The 26,856-nt window shown below is 33.5% G+C and overlaps 1 protein-coding gene across 3 annotated transcripts in view; it reads left to right on the top strand.

Moving 5' to 3' along the window:
• Positions 1 to 2,802, top strand: part of puc (dual specificity phosphatase puckered) — a 48,840-nt gene extending 46,038 nt beyond the window's left edge. For 2 of the 3 annotated variants that reach the window (XM_076406180.1, XM_076406181.1), the window contains exon 5: positions 1,298 to 1,725. In XM_076406180.1, coding sequence (XP_076262295.1) covers positions 1,298 to 1,587 — 290 coding nt within the window. In that variant the 3' untranslated portion in view covers positions 1,588 to 1,725. Of the gene's footprint in view, positions 1 to 1,297; positions 1,726 to 1,861 lie in introns of those variants that run through there. The other variant, XM_076406182.1, reaches the window with a different exon arrangement.
• The last annotated feature ends 24,054 nt before the right edge of the window (positions 2,803 to 26,856 follow it).

The raw sequence follows: 26,856 nt of genomic DNA, 5'->3' as shown, positions 1-26,856 counted from the left end.
ATTGGGCTATGTTTTGTAGCTAGGCAAGGTTGTCGTTATACGTAAACAAATGATTAACGGTGAGTCATCGGAATGAATTATGTAACCAAAGCGTGTTGCAAAATGATTGTTTTTAACAAATCTTTCATACGTAAAACAACGGGAGAGATTGAATCTGCTTGATCTTTATAACCAAAACGCAAGAGACGCTTTAAAAGAGGTTTTCAACGTTACTTTTGTTAGCTTTCCTACTGGCACACCTTTACATTCCACCTGCGTACTTTTTATAAATGACTTATATTCATTTAAGAAATTTATGAAAGTATGTAAGCACTACCTTGTTCAACGTCCTTGCTAGTTCACCGTCTCTTTTTTTCTTCTGCTGGATATCGAAGTATAAATATTAGATATATATACAGAGTGTTTCGTGTCGCTAAATGTGGACTTTATTATACTATTTTTATAACATGATTATTCTCGCTATTTTAACGTCAGAACTACTATGTAATAAAACAGATATTTTAGAAAGGAACTTTCTAATTTTACTTGAGTTAATGAAAGTCATAAAATTTCCCTGTATTGTTTCAATATTTTAACGCATCAAATTTCTCTAATGCGGGCCTGTCTCGTGTTAAAATAAACTTGTGAGAAAACAGATTTAGTTTAGGCATGAGTCATACTTCCCCCCTAGTGGCCTGTTGCTCATCTGTGTCGGAAATTTTACAGTCAAGCCAACCCCAATTAGAATGGTATTTTTAGAATTCAATCTGAACTGTTTAAACCGTTACAATGTTGCCGAATTTTTTGTTGTTGTGTAGAATGATATTACCAGAAATGTTCAACGTTAGGACGTATTACTACGTTGTCGCGATGTTGAAAATGAACGTGTAATCTTTAGACACTTGTTAGGCAACTTAAAATACGTCTGTTTCTTTACGTAACAACATAGTAAATATTTATTGAGGACTAACTGCGTGGTATTAAGTCGGATAGGCAATAAAAATAAGCAAATTGTTTAACCACACTCTCTACTGCTAATAGCAGCAACTTAATCGTTAAACGATTTCTTTTATTTATGTATTCCTATTTGCATTTTAATTTGCATACGTACCCAATGACTAGTATTGATTTATTCTAATAAGTTATGCAGGTCTCTTTGTATTTTAGCCATTTAAATAAATTCTTTTACAATATGGACATTCTATTCTACTAATCAAATTAAAAAGGCTCGATGAAAATAATTTCTCCACATTATTTACATTTTCCAATTATTAATATTGAATTTTATATCTTATGATTTTCTTTTTCTTTGTTTCAGAACAAGCTAGAAAAAATGGTTTGAGAGTACTCATCCATTGTCAAGCAGGCGTTTCAAGAAGCGCGACCATTGCCATAGCGTATATCATGAAATATAAACATATGTCTATGGTGGAAGCTTACAAAAAAGTGAAAGAAGCGCGTCCGATCATATCACCTAATTTAAACTTCATGGGTCAACTATTAGAGTTAGAACAAAGTTTACGGAGTGACAATAATAGTAATAATAACCATCAGTGCCGGTGGAGTCAGCAATCGACAGATGAAGTGAGTCAAGGATGTAGTGTTTGAGTTAACTCTAACTAATCGAACTAAAATAAATAACGCAACTACTTGAGAATTGTATATAAACTCCCAAATAGCCATAATATATTCTAGTCGATTCTTGTGGACAAAAGGCTGTGTACCATTAGAGATATTTCATGTTTCTGTATCGATCTTTTTAATTCAATTATTTGGACAGCGTGGTAGTTTTAGCTGGAATAGTACCATCGTTGGTACCCGCGAAAACAGTATCTACTAAAGGAGTTTGTTCATTATAGTGATTTTAATATATTCATTTTAGTGATCACTACTTTGCTGTTTGAATGGAAGATGCCAGATGGTTTACTAAATGTTGTAAGTTGGTTGGGAAATGTAAAATAAGTAGGATGCAGCAACTGACAGTAAACTATTTCTCTTTTGGCAGTAATGTACAATATTTGTTACTGTATTTGATAATTGTAATATTTAAGTACTCAAAATTAAATTATTTATTCTCTCACCTATTTATTAGAAACGTTTCCATAAATGAAGCTGGTAAATAATATGCAGCTAATCTATAAACACTCACTATTTCAATTAGGAAATCCTTTGATTAAACTGTACTTAGTCTTTTCCTACTTCCTTATTGGTAGTGATGGTTTATTGGTTATTAAAAACTTGATATGTGAGTAGTAGGTCCAAGTTACTAAATTATAAGGAATGATTAAACTGAACATATATCTAAATATAATATTGATATAATATCAGGCGTCACCTTACATAAGTTTTAGGGACTTTCGCCTTAATTTTGTTTTAGACAAAAACAAAAGGTAGAGAAGTAAAGACTTAAAATGTAATTAATATGTGGAAACGTAATTGAGTATGAAAATGCCATATATTATTCTTAATTTGTTCAAACATATAGTCAAAATGGTAGGATTAGTTAATCAGGGTTTTTATAAATTTGTGATCATAAATAGTTTTTTTAAGTTATAATTAGACCAGGTTATAAAAGGTACATAAATATGTGTTGCAAGTTGATTCCACTAACTGCCATACTAATTTTCTGTTGAAATGTATTTAGCTTGCACTGTTAAGGAGTATTTTAATGAATTTAAGAGATGATTCAGTAATACTCCATCACACATAGTCGCATAAATATGTGCCTTCACAAATATTGTAAAATTGTATAAAAATCAAACTGACTGTAATACAGAATTGAAAAAGAAGACTTATCTTAATTAAATAATAGATGTTATTTAATGTGTTTGTTTTTTTATTTCCCATATTGTTTTTTTTTAGTTAAAGTAGACTTGCATGTATTTTTATGTGATATAGGACAAAAACTGCCTCTATATATATGCAACGAAGTATACAACAACTTGTATCATTAGTTACCTGATATAGTATGTAACCTTATATTACAGGAATCTAAATATAAGATTTAATAAACTTATACGTGACTTTTCTTAATCCCTATCCCTTTAAAACATTTGGCATGGAAATTTGTACAGGAAATACTTAATATATATTATGAGAGTCTCGTCGGTTATAATAATTAATGTCGCGTAGCTTAGCAGTAGATGGCACCGCGGTAACTATTTTGAATTTTTTGAAACAGTTTTTAAACTGGATGTTTTTTAGTTATATACTATTTTTAGAATTATCTCACATATTTATTACAGTAATGCTACGATAACTGTCTATTCTAGTTAAAGAAATGATAAATTATAGTGCACAAGGCGACAAATACAGTTGATACACAATTAAAATGCGTATTAAGATTCTTTACTTATTAACAAATTTTATTAATATTGAATTTCTGATGTACATTATTTTTAATGTTAATTTTAATACTATTTTATTTTTTAGGCGCCATCTAGTGTCGTCGAAGCATTTTATGTATTTTACCCTGATACCTCTGTTATGACATACTATTATTTCAAAGAATTTAGCTTTTATGTGTATTTAAGTGATATTAACTGATTAGATACTAAGTGTTATTTATTTAATTTAGAATAAAAAATTCGGTAAATATCTATTAATTAAAGCTAACTTTAATTTACATTTGTTACATAATATCATTACAGTTTTCTGTACGAGATTTAGTACTCTGGGTTGCTTGTAGAGAGCGCATGATTGTTACAGTTACTTGTTTATCCTAATACAGAAATAATATATATTATTTTGTATAACATAAGTTTTTACCCCAATCCTACAGAAAGCGACATTGTATAAAATGCTAGTTCGTCCAATCTGCCTCAATGGAGCACAGTTGTGGTACAGGTATGTCTCGGAGAGACAACTTAAACTGCTCCAAGTGTTCCAATCCAAAAAAGTCCGTGCGTTACTCAGAGCCCTATGGTTTATGAGGAACGTCGACACACACCTAGAACCAGGCATCCCGTTTGTGAAAAATTTGATAAACATGCTCAGTGTGAGGTTCTCGATAGGAACCTTAGCACACGATAACACCTTAATAAAATCCCTACCCGTCGACAAACCCCGGTAGTAAACAAACTACGTTAGTCCCAGTCGTAACCCCAGGGTCGCCCGCAAAAGAAACATACCCCGAACCTGAAGCTGAAGACCATTTGGTTCTAGCTGGTCAATCTAGAAAACGAAAAGTTTTTGATAACTGATGTTTCTTTGTGTGGGGGGTGATTTCTATATCTGTTTAAAATAACTATTTTTCTATTACAATTATTGTAGTATTTGTTTCATTTGTTATTATATATCATATTATTTTCCCCAAAAACAACTAATTATGATTTTGCAATTATAATAATTATTATATAATAATTATTATATATTGCAATTATAATAATTAATTTATATAATTTCGCAACATTAGTCTTTTTGATTTTATTTGATTACTAAAAGAATACGTTGCATTGAAAGAGCGAAAATAAAATATGCCTGTTCGCTTGCTAAAATAAGGTTTCAAATATTTTCGAGATAGACGATCTCTTCGTTTAAACTTCAGGTCTGCGCTCAGTTTATTCCAAAGACAAATAATGCAAAGTTTAGCGAGGTACTTTAAAGTTTGCACCTTTTAATTTTGTATTTTCAACGGAGTATAGCAAAAACGTTTTCCTTTTAATTTTTGGTTTCTATTGGAAAGTTTCCTTCGATAAATATATATATATATATATATATATATATCAAATATTGGTTATTACAAAACTGTTTTAAAATAATTTTATAGGCAGTTTATTTATTTAAGTAATAAATGGATGACGTTTGAATATATTTTAGAATAAATGTTTTAGGGTATTTATATATATATTTCTTTTCTTGCCCGAAAAACAATTTTTTGTTGAAAAATTAAACATATTTATTAAATTTGGTATCGATAAGAACAAGTAGTAACCAAAGAGTTTTTAATATTTTATCTCGCCTAGTTGGTTCCGCAAAATGACATAAAAAGAACTAAAAACTTTTATGATATAATTTTATCTGGATAATATTTACAGAAGTGTACGATATAATATAGTATAAACTAAATATTTTATTACAGATTACTCAGATAGTTCAGTTTATATCCTGGCATATTAATATATCGAAAATATCGATATTTTGCTGACCGGAAAACATTGGTCACATACTTTTGCAACATATTTCTCTATTTTTTTCTGCAATCTCCAATTCACATTTTTCATTTACGTTCGTGTTTGTTAACTAAACATTTCTTCGAATTAATATTGGTATGTGTTAATTGTTGAGGTACCTTGATAACGTTGCAACAAATAGGTAATAATATTGTATTAGCATTTACATGTGTGAACAGAATCAAGTAATAAGAATTAAAGTTATCATCGAGTTTGAAGGGAATCTTGTGTATCAATATTCGTCATGAAAACACCATCTTTTACTAGTCAGTTCGTTATGTTGTCTCCATAGACTGGATCCTAGAAACTTTATTTCTTTGTAAACAGCTTTAGGTCTGGAATAATATTCAGTTCTGATTTCTTCTCACTAAGTAAAGGTGGTGGTCAATCTTTCGTCCCAAAACCAATCAAGGAAGGCTTGCTCTGGTTCTTCTACTATGCATTTAGTTTACAGTTCATTGCTTTAGAGAGGAATGGAATCTAATAAAATACTTTAACATGGAGTGAACCAAATATTACATGGAACATTCTGGTATTGACAGTTTATCTTTAGTTCATTGGCATAACATATTTTATACTTCATATGGTTCCAACCAATGATAGGAAGGAACAACAAAAGTTATATCTAATTTTTTCTTCTTCACTCATTCTTATTGTACAAGTTTTTAAAATTACCTCACTAGAGAATCTCAGAGCCTATGAGCAGTAGTCCTCCTATTTGTATAACAAAATATTGCTGCTATAAATAATCTTTAGATTGATCGTAAGACATCAGTCATTTTATCATAGTTTTTTTATTGTTTATTTTAGATATTTTTTGCCATCTCAACATTCAAGCAGATATTTTACAATATCTTATATACACTCACAAAGACAATACTTAAGTAATTAAGTTTAATTTACAAATTATATTAAAATTTTTGTCAGCCGATATTTTTCTGTATTTTTCAAAAAATATCAAAATAGCTTTATCGAAATTTTTTCGAAATATCGATATATCGATAGTTTTCTCTCCGGCCGACATCCCTGATCTATATACATTTGATTTGAGTGACATCTGATGTGTGTTGCTTCCAAAGAGAAATTGTTAAATACAGTACCTTTTTTTTTACTCTTTGCGATTCCACAATCTGCCCTATAGGCAATAAGTGTATCTGATGTCTATATTATATTTACATGGCATGCAGAAAATCACTTCATTAAGCGATCTTCTGTATAAAATATTATCTTAATTATTTAGTCTTATTCTAAAGCTTATTCTAAAGTCTACATATATCCAGTATTCAGATCAGGTGGTGTTAAACGTTTTAGTTTACGCGCTTCACAATACGTCGCATATTTAGCTGATTAGCGAGTACATTGGGATGCAGTGACACTCTTTCGAAGTACTTCACACAAACACGTTGAATTACACTTGTTATAGGTTCTAGAGGAATATCGCGTTGTATCACTTTATTTGAAATATAGTACGGAGCATCAACAATGGCACGCCACTTCGATTCCATACGGCCAAATACGCTTGAGTATAGACTCATACAGCAACACCTTGTTATCTAATGATAACTTGGATTTGCGCCCGATGAGCCAATACATTTGATATAATTTCAGTCGAAGTTGTTTTCGTTTAGAGGGTATGTGCTTCTTCCAGGTTAGGCGTCGATGTGCATACCAAGATATTTAACTTGCTCTGCTTGGGGGAGTTGACGATGATTGATATTCACTAGTGGACATGTTTTTCTACGCAGGGTAAACGTTACATGGGTGGATTTTGTCTCATTGAATTTAATGCGCCATGTCTTCAACCCTAAATTGTATTTGATCCAGGTGGGTTTGTAGGTTTATTGATGCTGTGACTGGATCTTCATGGGATGCCAAGATTGCTGTGTCGTCTGCGTATGTTGCCACAGTAGTTATTTTTGCACACAGTAGTCAGATCGGCCGTATACAGAAGATACAGTACTGGACCCAGTGCACTAGTTTGCGGAACTCCTGAATATATGGGATTTAATTCGGTATGTTCATGGCCTTGATTTACAATAAAATGTCTATCAGTGAGATAGGATTTTAGTAACTGATAGTCCGGACGAGGAAGAAGTTTCTTTAGTTTAACCTGCAAGCCCGTATGCTATACTTTGTCAAAAGCCTGAGATATGTCTAGGAAAGCAGCCGAACAATATCTTTTGGCATTTAGGTCAGCGTTTATTTGGTTTACAAGTCTATGCACTTGTTCTATAGTCCCATGCTTATTGCGAAACCCAAACTGATGTTCTGCAATAATTTTTCTTTTTTCTATTATATAGTTTCTTCTTGATGTATAGTTTCTCGAAAACTTTCGAAATTATCGGTAATAAACTTATAGGCCGGTAGGAGGTCACATCTTCTGGTATTTTTCCTGGTTTAAGAATCATTAGTAAAATAAGAGAAATAATTAATTCGTAGCATAGCATGAAATATAAATGCTAATAGTTTCATACCCTTTTCTGATAGTTCTTTTAAAATCTTACTGGTAATTAAGTCATAACAAGGAGCTTTTTTAGTATTAATTTCTCTCATTATTGTTTGTTTAACTTTTTTGACCGTTAATTTCTCGTGCGACAAGTCCATTTAATATGGCGAATCCAGAAAGCTAGTAATTTTATTTTCGTCATCTTTATGTAACTGAGACTGAAAAGGTTTAAAAACATTTTTTAAGTGTTTTGAGAAAAGTCGGCCGTCTCTTTATTGCTTCTAGCCCAATTACTTTGCTTGTTTTAATAGGTTATGATGCTGGGGTCTCTTAAGCTTTCTTGTTGCTTTCCACAACGAATAGTCTGTAGCCTCAGTTGGTGTCAAATTCCTCTAGGAATTCTTGAATGCCTTGGTTTTATTAATTTTGAATTAGTTCTTTCAGCTCTTTTATTGCCCTATTAAATTTTCTTTCATTCTCTTTAGTCTTTTGCTGTTGCCAATTCCGTCGTAACTTTCTTTTTTCTGCTATCTTTTTTCTGCTATCTTTTTTCTGCTATCTTTTTCTGTATTGTACATGATATATGCGTATTTTTTCTTGGAAATGTTTCATCGTTAGGAGTCGCGGAATAAGCTGCCTCCTGTATATTTTTTGTAATGTTTATTGCTGCCATTTTTATGTTAATTTCAATTTGTAACGGTAAGTCCAGAGAGATGTTTCGGTCTAAGATTTCTCTAAATGAGGACCAGTTAGTTCTATTATTGCACAGAGAATGGGGTTTATCTTTGATGGTAATTTTTGAAAAAAGTGTTACTATTATTGGTAAATGATCAGCAGACGGGTTAAAATATGATTCTGCATGACATTTTTTTATATCAATATTTTTTCAAATACAGAAATCTATAGTATCTGGTTTTTTATTTCTATCTGAAGGCCAATATGTTGGTTCACCAGTAGAGATATGATTGTAAATTATCTATCTTTATTGCTTTTAGTAGTTCTCTATCTTTTGAGGTTATTATTCTTGAACCCCACATTAAATGTTTTGCATTGTAATCTCCTTCGGCTATAAGTCTATTACCTAGCGTACTGAAGAATTCTTGAAAGTGTTCTGCCTTGTTGCTATGATGGTTGGGCAATAAACCGTAGACATTGTTAATGGTCCATGGACTTCCACTATGGTTATACTGGTGGCCTGAAGGTAGTCTTTGCGGAATTTTTCTCTTTCGAAATATTTTATATCATCTCGAATGATAATGGCTGGACCCCCATGTGCTTTATCATCAGGGTGATTTGTATAATAAAGTTGATATTTGGGAATTTTCAAATAATGTTTGTTCGTAAAATGTGTGTCGGAAACCATCATAACGTCAATATTTTGTTCAGTTACGAACATTATTAGTCCCTGGCGTGTTGTTGGAGCCCATTGGCATTCCAGACGGTGATTTTGTAGCTAATAACGTTTTCAGGCATTAGGCAAGTTTAACGACGGTTGTGAGTAGACCAAGCATCGTACTCATTTGATTCATTAGTTTGGCCATCATGTTTTCTAATCTAGAAATGTTGCTGCTAGTTTCAGTAGGTTGTGATGCGGTTTCTCTATTTTGTGCTGAACCATTTTCAACCATTTGGGCATAAGTTATGTCTGGTTGACTTGGTCTGGTGGGTAGACTGGTAGGTGTTGATAGTTTTTGTTGCTGTTGATGCCTTTTTTCCCTTAAGGCAGGATAGAGTTGCTGCTGTAGTTGCTTGTGAACTGCGCAACCCTTGTAGTTCGTTGGATGATTTCCGTTACAGTTAGCACATTTCACTTTTTTATCGCGAACTTTACGAGTACAATCTCCTATTTTGTGTTCTCCTGTACATTTTACGCATCTATATAATTTGCGAGAGTAAGTCTTTGTGTGCACGTGCGCTTGACACCTCGTGAATTGTGGTATAATTCTTTTTGTATGTGGTGGTTCACATTTAATAATATTATTTCCCAATTTGGCGATTTCCATTAGGTTTTAAATCAATATAGAACAAAGGCAGAGGATTTTTTGTCATGTGATGTCGTATATTGTGAACATTTACGACCTCGTGGCATTGTTCAGCTAGGGCTACCTTGATGATGTTAAAGTCCGTTCCGTGATGTAATCCTTCTAACACGACTTTAAATGTTCACTCGGATTTTGGCCTGAATGTATGGTATTGGGTGTTTCTTTCATCTAATTCTTTCACTAGAACTTTAAAGTGTTCTGCTTCGAACAATTGGATTTTTATTGTTTTATAGCTCACTGTTTTAATTATGTAGTTCGTAGTAATGGTTTTCAATAGGTCATGGATGTGTTTTATTACTCCTACCTTATAGACTGTTATTGGTGGTGGTTTTGGGAACAACTTTTTCAGGGCTTGGTTGTATATTCTCTTCAATTTCTTCCGACAGGTTGCTAAAGCTGTTTTTTTGTTTCTATTGGTTTCTGTAACCAATAGTCACTGATTCTTGTTTGTTTCCTCGCGATTTCTTTTTCTGAGCTTCTCAATCGTTTTTTGTTAATGACTGTAGTCCATTCTGATAGTGGAGTTTGCGTTATTGCTGATTGTTCTAATTTTATATTAAAGTGTGCAGGTGATTTGGTTGAATCGCTGTTGTTTGCCATGTCTAGATTTTTAATATTTTATTATATTTCACTTCATTTTTCACTTATGTATTATTTCTTGCACTAGTTGACAAAAATACTATAAATGAATTTCAAAAGGACTGTTGTAAAATTAGGGGAAATAATTTTAAAACACTAATTAAAATGAGATGCAGTCTTTTTGTCTGGTCACGTAAACATGTATTCTTTACACTTTAGGTCCGTTGAGAGACGGATAGCCGCATCTGTTATGCGTTTTCAACACTCAATTAAATAACCCTAATAAAACACTGTTTGTTTTTAAAGAAGGGTATCTTTCTAGAGCTTGGAGCGTATTGAAAGTATGTCTTCGTCCCAAGAAGGTTGGAACCGAACTAAACACAGTAACTGATTTTACAGTCTTTAATTTAACAACTCGGGTTTATGTGGATTGAACTTACTGCATAGTGTGGGCTCCACGGTCGTTTTGTTTTAAGCCTACCGACTGGCAAGTGACCAACTTAAAGATCATCCAGTTTTTACCCAGCCTGTTTACTGTCCGGTTTGGAATGATTTCCTTGTCACATTTTGCACTCTTGTCTTTTGGAAAATCTCAAATATAAATTTACAACCATAACTTAGTAGGATTTGAATTCGCGACTACCACAATAGTAGAAGGACTGTCCTGTCGCCTTGTCGCAAAACAAAGTTGGCATTGTAGCGACCTTGCGGCATGTCGAATTTTACATCGTGGAATAACGGTCTACAAAATACCCAGAAATATAATCCCAGATGTTGAATACGGACGGGGTGCCAGCAGCGCCAACTAGAACCCGATAGCGAATTGCTGGCAACCCCGAGACGTTTATCTGGGATGTTATTGGGTAACACCGCTGCCAGCCTTTTTTTATCATTATTTTACTTCAATAATTAACGGTCACATAATGTAAACACCATTGTTTCATTTTGTTTTACCTCCTTTCACCGAGCCACATTATTTACCCTAAAGCATAATAATATATATATATATATATATATATATATATATATATATATATATATATATATGTATAACTTATTAGCCATTTTAATGATTTTTTTTATAAACATACGCATATTTAAAAAAATATTATCCCATATTAAGATGAAATTTATTATTCTTGGGCCTGGTAATTAGAAAATCCAGAATTTATATTCTGGATAAGTTTACCATTATTAACAAGCATCGCTGTCCAATTAAAGACATACAACAATTGAGGCTTAGAGCAATTAGTTAACGCAGTCACTTAAACATGCTTAATTTCAGGGATGTACTGAAGATAATGTTGAGTGTTTTGCTATATAATGGTAAAATTCGTGCAACCTGTCATGTAACGACAAAATGAATATTAATTAAGTTAGATAACAGAATGAGACAAAACATCGTTCAGAGTCACGGGATTTTATGTTATTTCGTGAACCGAATTAACTTCTGAATTAAAAAATCCATGCTATTGCATAAATCTAGTTGTTGTGTGAGTTGAATCTTATAATTAGCGTTGGGAACTATCGACTGAAAATACTCGAAACAGTCGATAGTCGCAAAACAGTCGAAACAGTCGAAACAGTCGATAGTCAAAAAATTAGCGACTGAAAATAGTAATTACTATTTTCAGCCAAATGCACGGTTCGACTGTTTTTTTCCATTCTTGATGTCAGACGAAGATATACGAATTCTTGTCTGTATAAAATGTGAGATAGGAAAGGACGGAGATAAATGCTTGGAGCAGTTAATTTTAAATGTCTTTATATTCTCCAATGGTAGTATAAGCGAGACAGAGATGTATATATATTCATTCACCTGATAACTTTAAAAAAGAAAAGGAAAAAAAATACTATATACTATTTCTATTATCATGTAATAAATAATATATTTTTAAAGGAAGTAGGATTACTTTTATACTGAATGTTCTGTGAATGTGTAAAAACTAATGGAATAATAACACCACAAATGTTTTATCCTATTCTATATATTAATTGCTATTTTTAAATAACATGGCATAATAAATATAAATAGTAGAATACAACCTAAATAAAACCTAAAAACTGAAGATTTTCAATAACCATAACTACTAAATAAAATGGAAACATATACCAAATCATTGAAAAATCTAATCCATGATGAACCTGAAAATGATCGTACGAAACTACCAGACCCTTTTTAAATAAAAGTTTTATATATTTTTGAACGGAAATATTTTTAAATTACTGTTCAGGAATATTATCATGTTCAACTTTTTCCCCGTGAGGTGATTTCTTCGATCGTTAATTATTTGCCCAGATTTTGAAAATACTCGTTCCCAGGGGACAGATGTTGCGGGTGTAGAGGAATATTTTACGTGTGACTGATATAATTCAGGTAGTTTCATTTTATGGGTTTTTCAAAAATCCAATGGGTTTACTAAACGCCCAATAAATGGAATTTCCAAATACTGCTAAATCTGTAAAGTTGCTGCAGTACTTTCATTCTAGATATTTTTTTATCAAAATATCTCGAGATGTCAATACATTCTTGGTCAGTAGTTTTGTCTCGAATTTCGAGCTGTGGAAATATATTTGTATTTTTTGAAGTTAGAATGGAAGATACCTCTTTTGTGATAACTTTTTGTATCGCCTTAGCATTATTTGCAATACCAAATCCTGCTTTTTTTAATTCTAGGATCTAAATATGTGGTAAAAACTATATAGTATTTATTTCTAAAATTGCCAGTCTTTTATTGATGACATCTAATAGACAATTTTGTAATTTTTGCCCCATTCACTTGTTAAAAACCTGGATTTGATGGAATGTTGCAGTCCTCTTATTTACCGTATAATTAAAGACATCGTTAGGATATCTTTCACCAGATAACTCGGTGGTCATTATTTCGATGGGCTTTTAAAGTTGAATACCTTCTGTTAAGATAGTTCATTCGTTAACAAATAAAAACTGCGGTGCTCTTCTTAATGGCCAACAAAATAAATTGTTGAATATTGAAGTGGAGTTTTTCTATCAGAAAATGTATTTATTACAAATATTTAATATACTTTATTCACCTCTTTACGGTTAATATTTTTAAAAGAAATTTAACAACTGCTACTGTAAAATAATTTTCAAATCTTTTGGATCTATGCATTTTCTGAAACCTTTGGAACCTAATTTTAGTTTTGAAGATTTTAGGAAAAAAGTTTCGACAAACAAGAGGTTTGGACAAAAATCGTGAACGTTTATCAAAAAAGTATTACCTATTATACCAGTCCAAAGTATTACTTATTATGCCAGTCAAAAGTATCTGACTATTTATCATTTACAATTTTATTTTTTTCCCTCGAAAACTAGCGTTTCAAAATGCTGCTATATTAATTTACAATATATAGTTATTCACAAGCAAACTACAAAAAAAAAACATAAAACCACATATATCACATATAAATCTATTTAAGTATAAATTCAGCTCATTACTTTCAAGGGCGCGGCTAAGACGGAAGGCCAGCACGTTAAAAATGGGTCGAATGAACTAGTAGAACCGGAAATAGCAACTAAAAGTAAACGACTGAAACAGTCGATAGTGAATAGTAATAAAATCAGTTGGACTGAAAATAGCGACTGAAAACAGTTACTAGTAAAAACAGTCGAACCAAAAATAGCGACTGAAATAGTCTATAGTAAAAAATAGTCAACTACTGAACAGTCGATACTCAATTTCAGTCGATTGTTCCCAACACTACTTATAATTAAAGAAAATCAAATTATTGTCCCACTTTGTGTTGCGAAATATCTTCTTCGCAGCTACAAATAACGTATAACGGTGAAAAAAATCCCTGTAAAATGTCATCCAGGGCGAAAATGAATATTAATTATGAAAGATAACAGATAAAGCGAGAAAAAATGAACACGTTTTCCGAAACTGAAAAAAAGATTGTGCAGAATGGAAGCCGTATATCATCTCTTAATAATATTTAACGAGCCTTGTCCATGTTCTCTGTCTGCAAACAACTGTAAATATTTACAATACAAACGCTTTGTTAGCGATCTTCGACTAATCTGATATTTATTATATTGATTTTATAAAAATTAATGGCTTCGGAAGTTATTTTATTATCACAGAAATCAAACTACATTTGTTGAAAGTATTTTTGATTTGTTGATATATTATTACTAGTCGTTACTGACTCACATAGACACAAGTGCATAGTGATTTAAAACTAGGTGATTACCTAGAAACACCTATTGGCCCTTACTTAGTTTCTAATAAAATAAAAGTTAGTAGCACTTTTCAGTGTTTTTACCATTTACTGCACTTCACTACATAACTACACAATATCACACGATTTGGTTCTTTTAAGTCTGCGTCCTAGTTCAGTGTTAGGGGTTGCAGCATTTCGGTGTTAATATGGTAGTGGATTCTCTCCTTATGCCTTGTTGTGAACCTCTTAATTTAATCAAGGACAGATGGAATTCCCACCTATAAGAGATTTACCAATTAGGCACGCAGCAATCAAGAAAGAGCGGAAGCATTTGCTGATCATCTAGAAAAAAAACCTTCAAACCAAACGAAACTGATATAGAGTATAATTTGCCGGACATAAAATGTTGAAAATTCGACGATTCAATTAGTTACGCCGAAAGAAATCACAATGCTATGACTTAATAACGGGATCATTGCTGCAAGAACTATCAAGAAAGGGAATTATAAAACCCACCAACTTGGTAAATGCAGCATTTGGATTAAAACACTGCTACCAATAATATCTAACGTATTCGAAAAGTTCCTGTTGAAAATAATAAAACCGATTATGGTGAAAAACTTAATACCTACATATCAGTTTGGGATTGTTAACAGATATTCGACAATTGAACAGGTGTATAGAATAAGAGAAGTTAAACATGCATGTTTAGCTGTATTCTTAGATGTAGCACAAGACTTCGATACGGTATGGTATGACGTCCTTGTTCATAAGCTACAGAAAATGTTACCGAAGATTCAGATAAGAGGAAGCCTACTCTACAATAAACGAAGTTAAAGCTGGTGTACCACAAGGAAGTGCATACCAATTCTTTACTTACTCTACACATGTGATATAATACCACCATGTTAATACAGTGTTAATACATAAACTTTATTGTAACAGAAACCAAGATAGGGCTGATAAGTCTAAAGACAAATAAGTAGTTTAAAGACAAATTGTAGGTTAGTCGGCAACTGGGTTCATCTACAATGCTTGTCAGGACTTTATTCTGAAGTATTAGTATTATGTTAATATTACTTCTCTTAGAACATCCTCATAACTGAATTCCATAGGTCCATATGGGTTTTAGTATTTGTTTGTATTAACAGCAACTTATTATGCACGCATAATTTAGATTTTCTTCCAAATAACTAATATATTTTCTGTATTTTTATTGGAATTCTATTCTTTTCGTTTGATTTCGTTTTGCATTATAGTTCATCTCAAGGTTTATTACTGTTTGTGATAATAGCATTTTACATATTTATTGGTGTATGGACAGTATGATTGTAGATGAATTCAATATGTATTGATTTACTCTCGTTGCCTTTTCAAGTGGTCAAACAAGCACATTTTCAAAATTTTATGTGGAAAAACTTATAAATATCTGGTAAAATTCTCAAACTCAATTGTTTTCATTAAAATAGGTGATGTAACCAACAAGACATGAATATGTCAAATGTTACTTTAAATAATCTAATAAACGACAATAATAAGTCACATTTTTATTTGAAAATAAAGGATAAAGACACACTGAAATTTTTTTGCCGAACTAACTTAGTGTATTCATCGTATTCATTAGATATAGTTATAGTCTTTTAAATGACTCTTATTTTTTAGGCAATAGAGCATAACCTATCATCCGTTTTTAGAAAGATGTCGAAAGTTATCATATTTTCATGGATATTAAATTTATTTTCTGATTATAAAGATATATATATATATATATATATATATATATATATATATATATATTTTTTAAATTAAACATAGTCTCGTTTTACCAACTATGGGTTTATCTGGATTGGGCCTAACGTGGGCTCCGAACCCATGTCCTCAGCATTAAGCCTACAGACATCCGGTCCATACCGACGGCCTGGTTACTGGCGTGACTGGGATCATTTTCCTTGTCGGATTTTACACTCTTGCCTAGAACATTCACAAATTTTAAACAATCACAAACATACATTTACGACTATGCAGGATTCGAACCCGCGGCTATCGCAACAGTAGGAGAACCGTCCCATCGCCTTTACCACTGCGCCGCCAAGCCGGCAAAGATATATTAAGAAACGTTTGATTATCATGTAGCTCGGTCGGTCGGAAGTGTGGCTGTTGATGCGATTGTTTGTTCGAACACTTACTACTATTTTGTAAAAGAATTTCGCACGGGAACTGAAAACACTGGTTGAATAAACACTTATTTATTGCGATTTTAAATGATACATGTGATCGACGGGAGAATGGATATTAGGTTAGGTAAAGGAAGTACGGTAGCGCTGTGGAAGTGGTACTGTTACAAGGGGGTAGAGAAAAGAAAAGGGAGCGAGACGATTGGGTTTTCGTGATTGTTACAGATTGTTCTCATCGAACAGCTCAGACCCCCAAAAGAATGCAAGACAGTTCCGTGCTAGCTCTCGAAGAGAACGGTCGTGTCCGGTCCGCCGAACCTACCTGCGCTTCCGAGAATTACCCGAAACTTTCCCTAAGACGGTCGACCCGTTATCACGTTTCACCAGTGCCCACATCAAAAAAAAAGCGTCTGTAAGCGCCGAAAAGGCGTTTTTACAGACAAGGCAATGGCGTCATGTACGTCAGAGCCGACGTCGCCTCCTGAGCATAATCCCAGTGTTCCAAATTCAAATGGACCATCTTCAGAAGACAGCCGAGAAGTGCTCATAATAGAATTAAGAAAACAGAACGAAGACTTGCGAAAGCAGATAGCTGACCTTAAAACGTTCGCAAAAGCCCAAACAGACGCCCTGAACAAACAGACGGAAAAGCTGGAAAAGAGCGAATAGGCTTCCGAAGAGCTCAAGGAAGAAATAAAAACTCTCACAGCTACGATAACACAATTCATGAAGCATCAAAAAGATGCCATGGAAGTAAAGATTCCCGCTGCCATAGAAATCCAGACCCAGACACCAGCTAAACCGGCACAAGACTTAGACCAAACTGAAGACTCAGACGACGGTTTCACCTTGGTGGGAAAAAGGAAAAGAGGGCCCATCACTCCACCTCAGGAAAGCCAGCTGCCGAAGGCCGGCAATAAGGGAAAACAGGCTCCCAAATCACAACCCAATCCGGTAGCCAAGCCAGCCACTAAATCTACCCAATCGAAAGCCAAGGCTAACGTACAGCCTTCGATTACAAAATTTGCCACCAGACCAGTGCAAAACAAGCCGACCACCAAGACGGTCCCACAGCCAGTACCGAAACAAGTTACCACAAGACCAACCCAGCCTGCGCAGGTAAGTAGCCAGGCCACTAAACAAGTCTTAACCTCCACAGCAAAAACAGTGCCAACTGTTTCGGCGACTGTTTCTCAAAGTCCCCCAAAGGAAAAAAATCCGCCTATAGTGCTCCGTGACAAGAAGAGGTTCATGGAGCTCATTAGAATTACTAAGGCACAATCAATAGACATTATAACCCGAAACAAAAAGGAGGGCATTTTCTTATTCGTCGCCACAAGCGATAATTACCGTAAACTCACTACCCTGCTCGAGGAAAGGAATTACCCTTACCATTCCTTCTGTCATCCGGAGGAGAGAGCATTCCGGGTAATAATAAAAAACATCCTAGAATTACTCTGTATTGACGAAGTATGTGAACTTCTCTTTGATCAAGGCTTCCATCCCAAATTTGTGCAAAGATGGAAATTAAAATCCGGGATAGAACTACCAACTGTTCAGGTAGTTGTCCCTCGCGAACAGCGACAGATCATATATATTACCAAACTCGGCGTCATCACAGTGAAGGTCGAGGTCCAGAGGGGAAACGGCCAGCCAGTGCAGTGCTTCAACTGCCAGCTTTTCGGGCACTCCAGCTCATATTGCCGAGCCCCCCAACGGTGCGATATAAAATCGATATCCAAGAACGTCCCTTCGTGATTACATCCCTGTACAGGAAATCTTCTGCATTCAACTATGCCGAATACCGATCACTCGTCGAAGGAAAATTTCCGAAAATAATAGGTGGCGACTTCAACGCCCACCACCCCACCTGGGGGTGTTCCAGAGCGAATCCCGCAGGTAACACCATCGTAGCTCTAAGTGCAGATCTGGGCTACGGTCTTGCCTTGCCAGATGAACCCACCCATCACCCTAGTACAGTCTCTCAAGGCGCAGCAAGAATCCTTGATTTCTTTATTCTTCAAGACGTAAATCGCGATTCCGAAGTTCGAGTCCTTGACGAACTAGACTCTGATCATCGTCCGGTCCTTCTCAAACTCGGAAACTGCGCCACCACTCAAGTCCCACTAACAAGATTCAGGAAAAAAACCGACTGGAAAAACTACCAATCTCTTCTCCTGAAATCCGATCCAATTCCGAAAATTAACACACCAGAACACCTCGAGGAAGCCGTACTCAAGCTAACCCGCGATATTCAGTCTGCTCACGAATCTTCCACAGTCAAAATTTCATCACAACCCCAGCTGTGGAAAAACAACCTTTCCGCTTCTCTTAAACGTGAAATTCGCATCAAAAACGGTTTATGCAGATTAGCTCGATTCATCCCTGATGCTGCAGACAAAAGGGAGGCGAACAGAGCATGCAAGAGGGTAAGGGCGGCCGTCTCGATTTGGCGAGCAATGAAATGGAACTCATTTCTCGCGGACCAAAGGCTGGATGGCCCCCCTTCCTTCTGGCGTGTCTCCAAATGCCTCGCGGGGAAGACGCATAATGTCATCCCTCCCCTGAAGTCAGCGGTTACAGGAAATTTTGTAGTCACTGACCAAGAAAACATCGAGCTCCTTGCAGAGACCTACGAAGCTCAAATGAAATGCCTCCCACCCGCACAGAACACTAAAACTAAAGACATTGACACTGTCATCAACGAATCCAACTCCGTCAAAAGACCAGTAACCCCCGCCTTTCTTCTCAACCATTTTGTGTCTCCAAAGTCTCTACAGACTATGATCGGCAAACTTCAAACCAAAAAATCTCCAGTTTCGATGGAATATCGATTACCCAGTTAAAAAAGCTCCCGCATAAGCAGCTCGCAGAACTGGCAAACATCATTAACTCCATCATGAGACTGCAACACTTCCCGGCGTCTTGGAAACACGCACATATAGCGGTTATACCCAAGAAAGGAACAAAATCATCTCCATCTGATTACAGGCCTATCACCCCTTCTCAGCGCCATTTCGAAGCTTGCCGAGAGGGTAATACTCTACGCTCTCAACTCTTTCACAAAGGAAAACAACATCATTCCAGATGAACAATTCGGCTTTCGCGCTCACCACTCATCCGTCCATCAAGCTTCCCGTCTGGCTGCACACATCCATCATGCTCTTGACCAACGTAAAAAGCTTGGAGCAGTTCTTCTGGACCTAACCAAAGCCTTCGACAACGTCTGGCACGACGGATTGTTCGCAAAGTGCGTGCGGCTAGGCCTCCCAGAAGACCTAACCGCTCTCATCTAGTCCTATCTCTCGGACAGATCTTTCCAGGTCAAGATCAGGGCATCACTTTCCAGTCGTAAACAAATCGATGCTGGCGTACCTCAAGGTTCCCCGCTGGCCCCAGCCTTATTTAACCTCTTTATTTCAGATATGCCGAGAAGAGAGCATATTGACGTCGCCTTTTACGCTGACGACACCGCTTTCTTCAAGGCCGCCAGGTTCGAAGTTACAATTCATGAACGTTTACAGAAGCAGCTCGATCATGTGGTCAAGTGGTTCAAATTCTGGAGGTTGCAAATCAACCCCCTGAAAACACAGGCCATCATTTTCCACAAGAAGCGTTACGCACTGCGCGTCTCGCAACTTAAATTAACTAGCCATAAATTGTTTAAAGTAAGAAATATTCAAGCTTCGAAAAATACCCTTAGTCCATGGATTCCCGGCACATGCATCACAGTTCAAGGTGTAAGGCCAGCAAAGATGGACTGAACTTGTTGTAAATTAATATAGTTTACTGGAATTCGAACAGAAGCTTGCAGTTCAAGGTCAACGGGTACCAAATGCGGATGGCAGTTGCTCAGTTTTTTTGGCCATAGGCTATTGGATTCTGGCGTCACAAAAGCAAAGAAACTATTACATAGAAGGATATATGGAACATACATTAGCTGTCCGGACGAAATAATGACCACGTACATCCCCGTATAATTACATATTATATATATATATATATATATATATATATATATATATATATATATATATATATATATATATATATATATATATAAATAGTAATGACTATTGCTAGACTATTGCTATTAGACATTGATAAATTACTTTCTTGGTGGATTTGCCGAACTGGATTCACATTCACTTCTTGTTTATATCATATCGTGTTGATTAAGAATGCTGCCGGTAAATTCATGCCTCATCTATTGGGATTTCATCCATTGGTAGTGAATCTTATAATGAAATAGTGAAAATATTATAAAAATGAAATAGCGCTAAAACTTGTTAAATTACTTATTACAAAAATAAATTACAAACATGATAATGAGTTTATATAAAAATCTCACCTATTTCTATCTCTATCCCCATCTTGTAGAAAAAATATAAATTCCCTTCTATTTATACTTCACCGTTTTAATAATGTTAAACTAGAGATTTCGTTTTGTTTTTGTTACGCCAGAAACGTGGATCAATTTTGTGAAACCTACGAAAAGATGAAAATTGTATATCATCTTTTAATAATGGCAAACGAGGTCTAGTTTTGTTTCCGTGTAAAAAAAATGTAAAATGATATTTTGCTCGAGCACACAGTAAAAAAAACTTTATTAGCTAAAGTCTTCGCATGCTTTTTTTTTCAACAAAAAAGCTGATGTTGAATATTTTCATTTTACGCTATTTTAACTGGTACTTTCGTTTTATTATTCTGTTATGAAATAGGTAATTCAGACATTGATAATGATAGTAAATCCTTTTAATGGAACATTATTAAGCCATCATTGTTGGTGTTTATAAAAGATAGACGGGTTTAGGAAAAACCCATTTCATCCTACCCATATTCGCAGTGGTTGATTTTTTAAATTTTCTGTCATAGAGAAAATAGTTATTCAACATTATTATGTCTTGCGTTAATTAAAATAAAAATATTAAATACTATCTCGCATATTTTTAAGATACGAAATACAAAATACTTTTATGTTTTGTATTTAAAATTTTAATCGCAATATACAGTCAGGTGTTAGGTTATGTAAATAGAATAGAACTAATCCAACCTCAGTTAAAAGATATTTTTCTCTCATGCGCACTAGATTTTTAAATGTACTATCGGACAAATATCCTCTTGTTGGGGATTTAATAATATCTGCATTTTTTGCATTTTGCAATTATTTTTTTTATCGTTCAGGCATTTTGCTTTTATCGTTCAGGAAGCAGACTAAATTCATTTTTGATGTCTGTGGTTGATCACTGTCCTTACCAACAAATACAATAAAACCACCATCTTTCTTTATTGTACTGCTGTTTCTGTTACTCTCAGATATTATTTCATTTTTGTTGTTTGCAATTTACCTCTAAGGCATAAATTGCAAGATTTCTAATCCTTTGTCTCCCATCTGTTGTGATGTTCTTTGGCAACCAACGCATTTTGTAACCAGGGTAAAAAACAGTTTAAACAGGTAACAGTTTAAATCTTCTTTCTAAGCTCCCTTTTAGTTATGTTGCAATAATAGTAAAATACCTCAAATATAGAGGTATTTTACATAGAGTTCATCTGATCTGGTTCATACAGACATTAAAGTAGATAGAAGTTTGGCATAACTAGTAACAAGTGTTGCTCTGAAAGCTTCATAGTTAATTTCAATACTTCAATGAATTTTTTCATGTATTCTAGTTGTAGGGCTTGTTAGTCTTACCTTGGGTCTCGTGATTTCGAAGGTTGGATCTATTACCCTTTTCTGATGGAAGGACACCTAAATAGGGCTTTCTCTCTTAGATGGATACGTGTGCTAGTAAATAAAATTGTAAAATTCTCACGATCTTCAAACAAAGCTCCATTGACGTTTTTACAGCTTTATATGACCACCTAGTTAAGTGTGTTATTGATATCGGGTTCGAACTACGACGACATTCGAACATTTTTAATTTTCTCGTACGTAAACGATGTTATTGAGGTTGAGATGAACAAGTGTTTATGTTCATTCAAGTTAATTTCCTCCAACTCCTTTTCTGTGATTTACTAAACAAGTCGAAAATATTATTTTTATGTATGCTAATAGATTATACTTTTAAACAGCATGATGAGGAACAATGTCTTCATTAGATACAGTAGAAATTACTGTTTTAACATTTTTTTTCTAGTAACAAAGTTTATAGACAATACTATGTTTTTCAATTCAATTTAACGAAAGCGTAAGTTAACAAGAGGAGTGAAGAAAACGCGTAGAGGATAAATAAAAATGTCAGCTAATCCCCATAGCGAAGGAAATGAAATAAACCAAGAATTACTTAATGGTCTAATTTCAGTAAGGGCTAATGTCGGTTAACCCATCTGGCATTTAATCAATAGGCCCAAGAGTGTGCGGACAATAGGATTCAAAGCAGAAAACCACAGTTGTAAGAAAATGTTACTCTATCATATTGTTTATTGTAATTGGTTTCGGTAATAGACGTATCTATAGAACCATTTTCGGTTTGTTTCTTGACTACATTTATTCATATCATATCACAGATGATTTGTGTTAGGAAATATGTGTATGTAAACATAGTTCTTCAAGAAAATTTATTATAAAAGTAAGTATATTTTGGCTGATGTTTTTTATATGTTTTGGGACGTTAGTTATTGCTAAGCTAGAGCAAAATATATCGACAAAAGGTACATAATAGCAAGTAAAGCTTAAGGAGTTATATTACAATAAAAAAATTTTTCAATAAAATACTCGAAATAAATATTCATTATGTTTTTTAATAATTAACTTAAATAACTTCGTTTAAAAATAGTTCATCTAAAGTAGCAGCAAAATAACGTCATCTCAATTTATAACGTCAAAACGATGCAATGTTTCCGCATTTAACGTTGACATTTTACTCATTTTAGTTTATTTTAGCTTCTATATATAACAACATTCTAGTATAAATAAAATAATGAAACAAAAGTGTTTTAAAACCTAATTTATTTTAACATTTCAGTATATCTAATGCATATGTTATCAAAGGACTTAGAGTTATTTTATTCCATTTACATTGAACTCTTTTCTAAACCACCTATGGTATTCCCTGGACCCTTAATCCATCTAATGAATAATTGTACATCCAAGTAATGTTTTTTATTTTCATTAGAGAATATATTTACATTTTTATGTTTAATCATTCTAATGTCACTGTATTTCTCCTTAGTTTCTTTTGTTACTACCTGTGTACTTGATTAAATTAGATTTAATTACTACATTCTCTTTAATACAGGTGCCATATCTGCAAAACATAATAACTGCAATATATAATCCACATATCAACAATTACACATATCTATGCACATAAATCTTTAACACGCTACAATACGATTATCTACAGTTATCCTATATTTATTATATACTCACCTTTAGTTGTTTCCACTCTCATTGGTCTCTTTTTCGTATTGTCAGTCAATAAAAAAATCAGTCAGAATAATAAATCCACATCCAGAACGTTTCATTCACTCATTATCACATTCTGAGCCACTATTCAAGTCAATAACTAAGCTGTTAATTTCCAATCTAATACTAGTTCACAATTCCACCATTTGTCAATAACTTCTTCTGTGTTTCCGATAGGGTTCATTCTATCCGAAGGGTGTTATTGTAGAGAGTGTATTGCTTTCCACATATCCAAACAGTTCTTGCCTGTATATCCCTCTCGGTCTGCATATCTACTGTAGTAATTCTTTGCCACATTCCATAACAACTCTATTTGGTTCAATATGCAGTGACAGGGAGGAGGACGTTATATTCTGTGGCTATATTATTCAGCCAACTGATTGTTCTTCAGGTCTATTGCTAAAAAAGTAAATTACACAAAACACAATTAAACATTTCATTTATATATACCAAGTGACAATTTGAAATATTTCATTGTTTCTTATTATGCTTTACAAAACCATATCAAATGTTATTCTAACTATTACCTTTTTCCATCACTGTTGTTTTCTTTACATTCTTTTTAATAGCGCCTTGTCAAAGATGTTCCATTTTATAATGTTCCATTTTGAAATACCTATATGTGTACACAAGTGATGATTAATATCCATCAAAGAGCTGCATATATAAGTTTTTTATGGATACTTTTCATACAAACAGTAATCTCTGAATTAATTGTATTAAATTATTTTTCTGTTAAAAAAACTACTCACCGTTTTTAGACATTTCATAAATTTAATCTTGAATAGATCTAACATCAAGGTATGTAACATACTTTCTTTTCGGTGATTCCAAAATTATATTGTTTTTCTATAATTTGGGAAATTTTCGTTATAGTTACTATAATAATATTCAGTGCAGTTGCAACACAATAAAAACATTTCTAATGAAAACCCCAGCAGCTTAATATTTAATAGTATCAATATTTACCGCTCTAATGAATTTTACTGGTAAGACTGGTACCAACGGTATCCCGTTTCTGTTGTTTTGTTGTTTGAAATTATATATCACGATTGCTACATTTGCTGATCATACTGCGATTCTTGCTCTTGGATACACTAAACTTTGCTAGAAAGAACACGTAAAAAAGAAAAGGAAAAAATTGGATTTCAAATATAAGAATATGTATAGGTTAATTGTAAGAAAATCACAATTATCAGTACATAAGAAAGGCTATTATACAGGAAATTATTATAAATATAAAGTAATATAAATACAAGTTTTCTAGAACAAAGTCCTAAGTTATATTGTAGGTATACGCAGACACTACAAGACTGATACTTACACCGAAAACTTCATATATCGGCTGTTACTCAGGAAAGAAAAGAGAATCGCAAGGAGACATGAGGAGAAACACCATTCTCATGACAATATCGGAATTCTACAACTCTTGGATAATACCAGAAAAGGATTAAACCATTTGATCTTGTATAGTGTAGCGTAGTAAGATGTATTTAATAGAAAAACAATAGTGTATACTATGTACACAAATACATAAACACTATTACACCCGAAACTAAGATAAGGCCGATGGGTATTTCTATATATATACCTAGATTTAAGTCATTGTAAACACAAATTATAGGTTAGTCGGCAACGGCTAGTAATAATGTAATAAATAAGTAATAAAAAAACTGTTGCCAGGCGTTTATATGATTTCATGAGAAAGATCCAAAGAAGGGAAAGTGACTACCACACGAAGAGACTTAAAATGCCACTAGGAATCTTTTTAACTTGGGAAAAATGGGAAAAGAAAAAAAAAATTAATGGCATAGAAAAATATGAAAAAAATATTAATATATAGTATGATAATGAATTTTAGGTAGACATTATGATAAATACCTCCATATTCAGCAAGCAAATCCACAAAATCAAGAATTTCAAACTACTTCAAGAGCGACAACGCTGTTTCCACACACACATTCACATACCCACATAATATTAGAAATGTAAATTTAGTTTTGACATGTTTATGAAGGCTTTTGGGTAACTGTTTAGGTTTTTGTGGTTCTTTGGAAGTTAAATTCTGTTATTATTGTATGTTTATCTTGAACAATTAAGCTGTTTAATTAAAACAAGTCCTTTGGAAAACGGTAGTATTTCAGGACCATGTATAATGAAAAGTAAATTGCTTTATTATACTGGGTTGTACCGAAAGTAATTACATTTTTATACTTGCAAATGAAGGGCTGGCTCAGTTATATTCCAGATAACTTTATAGTTTTTCTATAAGACCATTTTAATTAAAATTAAGCTTCCTAAAGAATGTTGAAGTGTGATCCGTTTTTATTTCATCATATTCATTTTGAATTTCATTTCCTTAAATGAATCTTCCTATATTTGTATTAAAATATTCTATACGTCACTGCTCTTTATTTGTTTTCCCTAGTTGGTATTCTAGAGATACGCACAATTACAAGACGTCAAAAAATCGATACTTTCTTCATCTCCATGAAATTGTTTTGCAATAAGGTTGTGTAGAAGCTTCTTAAATGTTACCTAAGCTTTTTTGTATGGAGAAACGCAGTTTTAAATTCTGTTCATTTATGTTTATAAACTTGAATGCTATTCAAGTTATTTTCTATTGAAATCTATATATAATAAAATATCAACTTTTTGATTTTTTAAAATAATTACTTAATAATTTTAAGTTTGCAAATATATAGAGTGCACAAATAAGTCTGAAGCTTTTTCATATTAGCTATAACTTTTCGTAATTTTTTGAGGAAATACATAAATTATGTGTTGATACCTCGTTTTTTTAAGGTAGTCTAATAATGGGCCCAATTCTTAGTTTCTTTCTGGTAAGACCCATTAAGTTACTTAAAAAATT

Source organism: Rhynchophorus ferrugineus, unplaced genomic scaffold (assembly GCF_030347505.1).
Source record: "Rhynchophorus ferrugineus isolate W39M unplaced genomic scaffold, kcgeb_rfMv2 rfM5, whole genome shotgun sequence".
Taxonomy (NCBI): domain Eukaryota; kingdom Metazoa; phylum Arthropoda; class Insecta; order Coleoptera; family Curculionidae; genus Rhynchophorus; species Rhynchophorus ferrugineus.
This window is presented reverse-complemented; position numbering and strand designations above follow the sequence as displayed.